This window comes from Atractosteus spatula, chromosome 7 (genome assembly GCF_055471065.1).
Source record: "Atractosteus spatula isolate fAtrSpa1 chromosome 7, fAtrSpa1.hap1, whole genome shotgun sequence".
In the NCBI taxonomy this organism is placed as follows: Eukaryota; Metazoa; Chordata; class Actinopteri; order Semionotiformes; family Lepisosteidae; genus Atractosteus; species Atractosteus spatula.
In genome coordinates, this window is record NC_142712.1 from 21012978 (window position 1) to 21023086 (window position 10109).

Below are 10109 nucleotides of genomic sequence, written 5' to 3' on the forward strand. Positions count from 1 at the left end.
AAAGGTGCGGTTTCCTTATTACAATAGGGAATATCTGTAAAGGTAATACAGATAAATACTGTATGTTGTCCATGATTTTTTTTCATTTATAGATTAACAGTAAGGCTTATAAATTAAATTTGGAAACTAGTCTCAAAGAGCCTGGTTTTAGGAGAGGAAGTCACATATCCAGCCTGAAGCGAACAAACGTTTGTCTTTTAGAATGATCTTTTCCTTATAAATGCCTCAGGGCCATATTTTGGTGTTCATACGCCCTAGGCACTTTCACTGTGAAATGTGCAAAAAGAGGGGTAAACGCCAATTGAATTATGTCGATCGACATGATGCACTTTAAACTATTCTAATGCTAAACCACGTGATTGATGGAAGAGTCGAGCGACCATCACTTTGATACTTCTAGTTTCTAGAACAGCCACTAGACAGCGCATGATTATTGATTTGGAGCACCTAGAGTCGATCGCAAGCAAGTTGTTTCAGTTCGTATTTCGTTAGTCACTAATGTTTCCCTCCTTCGTAGGCCCTAGGCACTGAAACTTCCAAATGGGTCAGGTGGGCCATATGGTTTCCTGTCATTTGGAGCTGTCCTTATGTTCTTATTATTTACCTATACAGTATCATTTACTGTGTTAGAACAAATTTGGAAGTTTTAGCACAAATACTAAAACCCAAATGAAGTTAAAGATCTACAATACTTTTCGCTTTTGTGTTATCATCTTTGTTTATTTTTAAAAAAGTTAAAAAAACTTCCTTTCCTTACTGTAATTAATAAAATGTTTATTGTTAACAAGCTGTACAAGCAAGATTCTAATAATTATTTTCAATTTTTTTTTGTTACAGAAATAAGTACTTCTTAAAGTTGTGTTTTATTTCTTCTCTTTTCAGAATGGAATAAACCTACTACTTGTTCCTTTGCAGCGTAAGCATGGTGACACAGCTACCCACCTCAACTATGAATACAAATTTTGTATAAGAGTGTGCATGGAAAAATATATGTGAAAGTATATATACAGTACAGGTTTAGTATATGCACAGTATATTCTAGATATACTGTATACAGTACACAGTACAGCATATACTAACAGCCACATCTATTAGACTTCTTATAGTTACATGAAGGCTCTATTCTTTCTATGCATTTACAGTGAAACCTGTGTGAAAAATGTGTAATTCTGTAGTTGTGCAATGACACAGTGTTGTCATGACTAGAATGCCATCCAGGGTAAAAGAAGAGGCCCCAGATAAACAAAACATCAAGACTCCTGCCAGACCCAGTTCTTGGTGGGATATTCATGTGTGAGCAGCCTCAGGAAAATAGAGAGCACGGCTGGGTTTGACGACCACCTAGGAACTGTGGGATAGACTAGGCATTTTGATTTAACATGAGTCAAATGGGTGTGGATGCAGGAGTCTTCTAACCAACAGTGCTGATTAAATACGACCCTTTACTGTCTGAAATAATTAGGCATCCAACACCATAGCTGTCAGCACATCAAAGGGAAACATTGCCATCCAAACCTGTAAGGTTCAGGATACTCTTCCCCTTTACAGAACCAAATCCTTATCAAAGTTCAGGATTCCACTTTCATCGACTGCTGCCAGTGATTGACAAAGCTGGAAGTTCAGTGCCATTGGAAGTGAAGCCAATTAAGCAGGCAATCAATTCATGTTCATGTTCATCTTTCTGTATATACCTGATTGCATAAGAACCAAGTTGCTTGGAGAACATTTGGCATTTCTAAATTAAAGCCACACTGGATTTTCTTCAGCAAATCCAGTGCTATTTTTGTGGCTTGAACCTGCATTAGAAAGATGCTGCCAGAGACACAGCATGTGTATTAATCTGGACACGGGGCAAAGCACATGGAAAAACTGTGCCAGCTGTCCAGCTCAGCTGTGGCTCAGTGGGCAAAGATATCTTCACTTTTCTAGTTCTTTCTGTGTCCTTCTTCTCACACGTTCATCTCTTTCTGAAACAAACAGCTTAGAAACATGCAGTGCAGGTCATCGGGGTGAAACTCCAGAGAGTCTTGAAGACACTGTTTCTGCCTCAGTACAGACACCATGGGGTCCACTGCTGACTTTTGGGGCTCTGCTCTTCTTCTCAAGAAAGTGCGTCACCTGAGATGCAGCACACTGGAGAGTATCTGTCAGACGCTGTTCCTCCGCCCCTTGATGATGACTTTTAGAACATGGGAGAGGTCCAGGGTTTTTGTAATTGTTTCCATGATAACCGGGTGCTCTTTCGCTCCAGCAATGAACTCCTCCAGTGTCAGCTCCCCTAGAGAATGAAAAAAAGGACAAACTACAGACAACGCATTCCTATATTTTATTCTTAAGACTACTGAATCTCTGAATAATGGTACAGCAACTGTTGTGAAGACACAGTGACAGAAAAGGGAACTATTGGCACCCGGGAGTAATAAAAAAAACAAACTCCTGCCATAACTCATGCAGCTGTACCAGTCCAACATCATCTTTAAAACATTGGATGCTCATTAATAGAGTTAAAATACAGAGTTTCAGTTGAGCAAATTTCCACCAGCTATATCAGGCTTCTGTGTTGTACTGTACTTTCTGTCTGGGCAGTGTCATTGACTTTTCCAGGGCAGAGTTTGGGACAGAGGTATGTGATTCACCAAGAAAAAAGCAGCATGAAAATAAGCCTCCTTCTGATAACAGTGACACGGTCACTTAAAGTTCTGATTTTACCAGTTAGCTAGCTGACCAGTTAATGACAAGGTTTACCAGCGTAACTAATTCTAATTTTTATTTACTGTGGCCTCTTAAACCTTTACTTTTAATTCACTTACCATCACCGTTCACATCTATAGTGTCAAATATCAGGGTTGTGATTTCCTCTGGGGATATGTCATAGTGTCGATTGATGTCTTGTACGGCCTGAAATTGAACAATATGGTATGATGAACTGATCAAAATACATTTGAACATTTGAAAATACATTGAATACATACATTTAAATAGATTATTTAATTTTAGAAGAATGGGTGTCACAGTGGGTGGGAATTAGCATTGCTGACTCCCAGCTCTTGGGCTCTAGATCCTTATGGTTTAGTAAAGCTTCAGCAGAAAACAAATGTGTCACCATGTGAAAACTGTGCCATTGCAGTAAAGGCCTGGATGAGCAGCAGAAGGATTAGGCATACCAAAATTAAAAATGAAAAAAACGTACGTGGATTATTAATAACTAAACGTTATTAGGATTATTACTTTTCTTCATTGCCTGCAAAATGTTTCTGGTTAAAAAACAAGCCAAAGCAGTGCAACTCAAATACAAATCTTCATCTATTCACTTTAAAATAGTTTATAAACAGTTTGGATTATGAGACATGTTTGTTTTGGCAATAATGATATTTGGCTTGTTCTGAGCAATAATTACAAGTATGCTCTTTATATTTGATTAGATCAAACTAGTCTCTTTGAATGAAAAGTACAGTATACAAGCCCATTGAGGGCAGTTCTCAGTATGAGTCTGATGTGTATTCAACATTTAACGACAGATTTTTATTTTTAACAGCACTTTCAACAATTTGGAGAATAGCTCCAAACTCCATTTTCTAACTGGTTCATTCAATTCAGGGTCACAGGACAGCCAGAGCTTAGCTGTAGCTGGCAAGCAACTGGTACAAGGCAGGGTACACCCTGGGCGGGATGCCAGTCCATTGAAGTGTAACCCCTCTTAACGTCAAAAGTTTTTTAGATACACACTCATACCAGGGCTAATTTTCCCAGAAGCCAATTAACCTACCAGTATGTCGTTGGAATGTGGGAAGGAACTGGAGCCCCCGAAGGTAAAAGAGACCCATGAATACAAGGCCAAATTTATGTAGATAGCACCAAGGTATGAAACTAAACCCAGGGCACAAGCACTGCGAGGCAGCAATGCTAACCTCTGTGTCACTGTGCCAACATATGTGATAGAAAAATTTGACCGGTTCTTCAATAACTAAAGCACAAAAAACATTTCTTGGTTTTTCACTGATTTCACCAACATGGAAAAAGACCAGAGTACAAACAAGTATCAATAAAACTACAGTCTTGGGCTGCAATACGAATATTTTCTTAACTTTCATTGAATTCTAGTCAGTAGGATGATAGGATCTTAAATGGTTCAGATGCTCAAACTATCATGCACTGGACACCCAGCAGCATCAGACTGCACTGTGTGCTTCATTGTTATGGATACAGGCGAGGTGTTTGATCAATTTTCATCACACTGGAAAAATCAAATGCTCGAAGTATTATCTAACCTATTACAGTGCATTCCAAATCAGAATTGATTTAAAATATCTGCACATGAAGACACTGTGTGAGTGTTGAGGTTGTTAACTGTCCAGAAAAACAATGAAGAAGAGGTACTTTCCAAGAGCTCACCTTAAATATCGTTTGAAGTTCCTCCCGGTCTATTTTGCCATTCCCATCAGCATCGTAGAGCTTGAAATACCACTTTAATTTCTGGTTGATTTCTCCTTTTAGCACTAAGCTGATCGCAGCAATGTATTCCACAAAGTCTATAAAGCCATCCTGAAATGAAAGAAAAAGTTTCTAACATTTTCTGAAATATTGAAATCAAATTGTAAAAAAAGGAGTGTGACCTAACCAGCTTGAGAAAACAAGTAGTAGGCCTGCCAAAGTAAAACTGAGCAGCTCGGGAAAGATTGTATTAGAGGCCATTAAAACCTGACAGCTGTTTGCTCTTCAGGATCAAGAGAAGGAATTAATTAAAAAATGAAATCACATTAAAAATGCAGTTACAAATATTGTGATGTGGACACCCCTGACTCAACTTAGTTAATGTGGTATGAAAATGCTTCTAAAAACTGGCCCTTAATGAAAATGTTTCCTTTCTCAACACCCAATGTCTTCTGTTTACTTAGATTACTATACTTAAAGCCCTTTGCTTGAACACTGCGTAAGCATAGTCCCAACAAAATATTTGTGAGCCATTTAAATCAGTCCACATTTGCTTATATTTTAAACAAAAAAAGGAAATTAGATGTTCATGGAAATCTTAATAAAATGTAAAGATAACTTGATTAAATTTGGATTTTTTAATTCACAAAATGACCCAACAGTAAACATCCTTGTGTGAATATGTACTGTACTGTACAGTATGTCATCCCTCAGATTCAGTAACTGGTGGAACCTCCTTGAATAGCAATGACTTAACTAGACATTTCCTATAATGGTCTTTCACTTTTTTCTGTTTATGAATTTTAGCTCATTCCTCCTTCCAACTTTAACTTGGACAATCCAAAACGATCCAGAATTTGCTGATACAAAGCAGAATTTGTAGTCATCCAGGTCTTGAAACAGCAAAGCAGCCCCAAATCATTATACTTCCATGACTACAACTGACAGATGGAACGAATTTAATCTGTTAGAAGGTAGTATTTGGTTTTCACCACACAAAATGTTTCTCATTTTTATCCAGTAGTCTTGTAAATTGTAAATTGTCCAAGCGCTTGCTATCGAATTTGAGATAAGCAGCAATGTTCTTTTTAAAGATCAATGGTTTTCTTCTTAGCTAGCCTCCCATGTTCTTGTTCAAGAAAGGCTTGAAGATACAGGCCTGACATTGCTTAAGATTAAGATGGGTTTATCTTCCATTATGTGTATAAACCTAACATTTGGACATAGAGAATTTAGCTTATATATAATAAAGCAATAAAAGAAATTATAGAAGGAAAACATTTTAATGAAACAATTGCATTTATAGATTCTTTAGTGCTGTTTACACGAATTCCAACAGTTTTGACCTGCAATCTCCTTTATCTCCTCAGAGATTACCATGTCCTCATTTCTCCTCTCCTGTCTGACACTTTCATTAGGCTTTTCTATTTAAAACTCCCTAGACCATTACCATTGTGTCATTAAATACACAATGTTTTAACAGAACCGTGTACTTGAAACCTGAGGGTTTCTGTGGTTTGTAGCATACAGTATGTGCTACTTGTTTATGCTAATTAAAGCAGTTAGGCAGGTTGCTGTCTTAAGTAGATAAGATATTTCCAATAACAACTTGAAATATATAATTGTCATCAAGACTAGGTGGACAACCAGAGAACCCTGAAATCTTGTAAGAACAGAAGAACAGGCACAAACCATTCACACATTTCCTAATGTTTTCAGAAACAAATACAACAGAGGATGCATTTTTATTTATATTATTGCTATCTCTGCATCGAAATAAATCATAAATAATCACAGCTACACCTTCTCAAGTCTTCAGGTTTTCTGTTTTCTTTACCGTTTACTGATTTCACCCAAATCTCTAAAGCTCTCTAGCCACATTGTTGAAGCTTACAGAGGAATCCTGATACTTGAACACTTACATAAACAGTCAGAGGTATGAGTCATACCATGCAAACTCTTACTTGTTCATAGGATGCAAGTGTAAAGATTTCCAATTCTTTTTCACCCCATCATTCCACAATTACCAAAGTTATTAAAAATCTGAGCTTCATGCTGTTACCAGTTTACTGATGCTAGACAATACTAAGTTGCTTTAGTTCCAGCAAACAGGTGCTGGAATTGTTACTTTGTATCAACAGTATAATGACACCACAGATTGTTTTGGCATATATTTTAATTTTCTACCTACAAAAGACAAGGCACAAAACAATCTAAAATACTGTGAACTGCATATGTGAGTATCCATCTTTCCCAGAGTGTTTTCAGTGCTCTTTGTGGGGCTCAGAATTTTTTAACCATCCTTGTGCAACCAGGTCACCTAGTGTAGCCCTGCAAGGCATCTGCTGGTTTTAAATTTTTAATTTTTTTTCCCTTGAAAATTCATCCCACTAAATCAAAATGACAAAATCTATAGTTGTGATTTATGTCAACAGCAGGCTAAAGCAGAGCTGCCATGTCAGATCAACGGAATTTATCTAGGAGGCTTTAAAATACTCATCCTGAGGGGTCACATGAGACAGGTGCCTTCTGACCTTGCACTTGCTACAGGTGGAATGCCGTCATGTTAAATCAGATTTGTGTCAAAAAGCTCAGTTTCCCAGGCAATCCAATTAGTACCAAACTACTCATAGCTGCTTATGGTATGAGAGAAGCTAATCCATCCATCCATCCATTTCAAACTGCTTCATCCAATTCAGCAGCACGGGGGAGTCGGAGCCTGTCCCAGCAAGCAACGGGCGCAAGGCAGGATACACCCTGGATGGGATGCCAGTCCATTACAAGGCACAAACAGACACACACACTCTCACAACAGGGCCATTTTTCAGAAAACACAGAGAGCATATACAAACTCCACACAGATAGCACCCCAGGTCCAGAATTAAACCCCGCACTGCGAAGCAGCAATGCTAACCATTGTGCCACCATGTCGTGCGAGAAGCTAACCACATTTCTTTTTTTTCCACTGCTCTTTTTCCACAGTAGAACTGGCCAATTGCATTGTGCATGTTTATAGTTTAGCGCAATTAAAGTGCATTCTACACTGATGCTTCCACAGCCTGTTTGGAAATTGCAGAATCTTTCCCATCTGTCCCTAATGTTGCTGTGCTTTTCTGGAAGTCTTTTCCATGTACTTCCATCTGCGTTTGTCCAGTGTCCAGTAAGAAGTGGCTTGAAAGTAATGTGTGGCCGGTGATGGCTCTTACCCCGTTCATGTCGAAGGTGTGGAACACCTGGTCGATGTAACTGTTTGCCTCTTCGGTCACCCCTTGCAGCCCCAGGATGGCTTTTAGCTCGTATAAGGTGATGAGACCCGACGGAGACTCCCGCATGAATTTATTGTACCAGTGGTGCATATCCACAGCGAGGATGTCGTCTAGCGAAGAGCCATAGGCGCCCATTCTGCTCAGTCAATTCCCCGATTCAATGTCTCACTGAAGAGCTGGCTCTGCTTCTTCCTGAGAGCTGCTCTGGACTGGCTAAAAGCAAAACTGAGCAACGGCTACTGATTTCTAAACCTCTTAAGCCTGGCTGCTAAAAAAGACCATGCCCAAAAATAGACATTTAATGAGATAACCATCTCCTCTCGACAGGAATGGCAAGGCCTTAACATCAAGTTGGAATGGGACATTTATGTAATCTATGAAGCTCCCTCTCTGCTGTAGGTGGTGCAATGTGTGGTTCATTCTCCGTCATCTTAACCTGAGGCAGACATCAAGACAAAGAAGTCTTGACCAAGGCCGGTAACAAACACTGGACTGTGCAGTATTACAGTATATATTTACAGAGCCACTTGCAATTCAGTGATGACAGAATTGTATTGCAAGACATGTTTGAGTCTTTACTCTGATTCATAAGGAGAGTTCATTACCTTGGGAGCTGAGGGGATTAATTGGCAAGTTTTAGTGCACTTAATACAAAGTTATCCAAGTTATCTGAGCATCTATCAGGAACAGGAATTTTATGCTGCTATGCAATTTCTACATCCTGCTTAGCCACAGATTCTTCTGGTTTTGCACTCCACTTGAACTCTGAATTGAATCAATTACTGCCATACATAGTCTGATTTTTTGCCAGGTATTCAGTCATCAAAAAATGCTTCAAAACCAGTAGCACTGTGGTTCTCCAAGACCAGGAGTGAGTATCACTGCTCTTGACATCAATATACTTGAAGTTTTACTCTTTTAAGATAACTAAGTATGTAATCTTTGTATTGAACTTTGATTTAAAAAAACTATAACAACTGTGTGGAATGAATTTTCTGAACTTTTGTAAATAAAAATTAAAAAGATATGCAGCAAGGAAAAATTCTCTCTAATTGTGTATGTAACACCTGTAGCTGTAATTGTTGAAGGTAAATATTATAACTGTTTTTTCAAAAACACAAGACATGTTAGCCTATCACTGCAGGATAGCATGTCCTGCAGTGACACACGACCAGGAGTTACAAAACCACACTAGGAACTGTGCCAAACAGCCAAAGGTTGTTAACCTGTGGTCCCTTTTTAGTAAATCTGCAGTGGATTAACAGGACTTCTGAACAAGATTACCAATAAGCAGTGACAAGTGATGACAAAGGCCAAGGGTAGATTTTCTTAGACAATCAAATGTGTAATATAATGACAACTTATGAAGGGATTTTAGAAAGATGTACTTGTTAGTTCAGAAAGATGACAACAAGGACACATAAAGTACACATTTCTATGATTGAAAGGTTTCTGAATGCCTGTATCTGAAAGCTGTGCTGAGCACATAATGATAATAATAAATCCCAGGGCGCTTTTCGAAAAGAGCAGGGGTGTTACTCCAATTTCCCATTGGCCTTTACTAATCATGGCCTCCTAATGAATCCCCATCTATGAATTGGCTTCATTACTCTGTTCTCCTTCCCACTGATAGTTGATGTGTGGTGAGTGTACTGGAGCACTATGGCTGCTGTCGCATGATCCAGGTGGGGCTGCACATTGGTGGTGGTGGAGGGGAGTCCCCATTACCTGTAAAGCGCTTTGAGTGGAGTGTCCAGAAAAGTGTTATATAAGTGTAAGGAATTATTATTAGATTATAATAATAATTTTACATGGCTTCATTCATTATAAGCCATATAATTATGTTAATTATATGGCTTATAATTAATATTAGCCTTTTTCATCACACATTTACATTTTTATTTGGAGGTTGGGGTGTGTTCTAGAATCTCTGAAATCGCTAACAGTATAGTAAGGTTCCAACTTTTTTAATAGCAGCTTATGCTGATTTTCTGAATACATGGATATTGGCCATTGTGTATTAACTGTCTAGTTAATACACAATGGCAATGCACAAGTATATTTTATAAGATAAAGCACAGTAAGCATTAGACTGGGAGATGAACATGCCAAAAACTGCAGTTTCACTGAGCTCCTGGTCCATGACAACATCTGAAGAGGTTGAAGTGGGGAGCTGCTTAAGCATGCACTGGCTGCAAAGGAAAAGCAGAGGGTAATTCTACTCTGAAAAGTTGAAAAAAAAACATTTCAGCTGTTGAGCCTTCATCAGGTGTCATGGTGTCAGGTGGCACCTGAAGAAGGCTCAACAACTGAAACACAGCGTTTTTTCTTTCTGCTTTTCAGAGTGGAATCGCCCTCTGCTTTTCCTCAGATGACATCTTGGTTTGGGTCAGCTGGAAATCCCCTTCAATA

At 38.6% G+C, this 10109-nt stretch overlaps 1 protein-coding gene across 1 annotated transcript; it reads right to left on the minus strand.

The window, feature by feature from the left end:
- Positions 1 to 827: 827 nt before the first annotated feature.
- On the minus strand, positions 828 to 8319 carry guca1c (guanylate cyclase activator 1C). The gene is made up of 4 exons (XM_088922478.1): positions 7638 to 8319; positions 4393 to 4542; positions 2811 to 2898; positions 828 to 2278 (listed from the first exon to the last, which is right to left on the minus strand). The coding sequence occupies exons 1-4, from the start codon at positions 7830 to 7832 to the stop codon at positions 2148 to 2150; spliced, it is 564 nt and encodes a 187-aa protein (XP_088778604.1). The 5' UTR covers positions 7833 to 8319; the 3' UTR covers positions 828 to 2147.
- Between the last annotated feature and the right edge of the window lie 1790 nt (positions 8320 to 10109).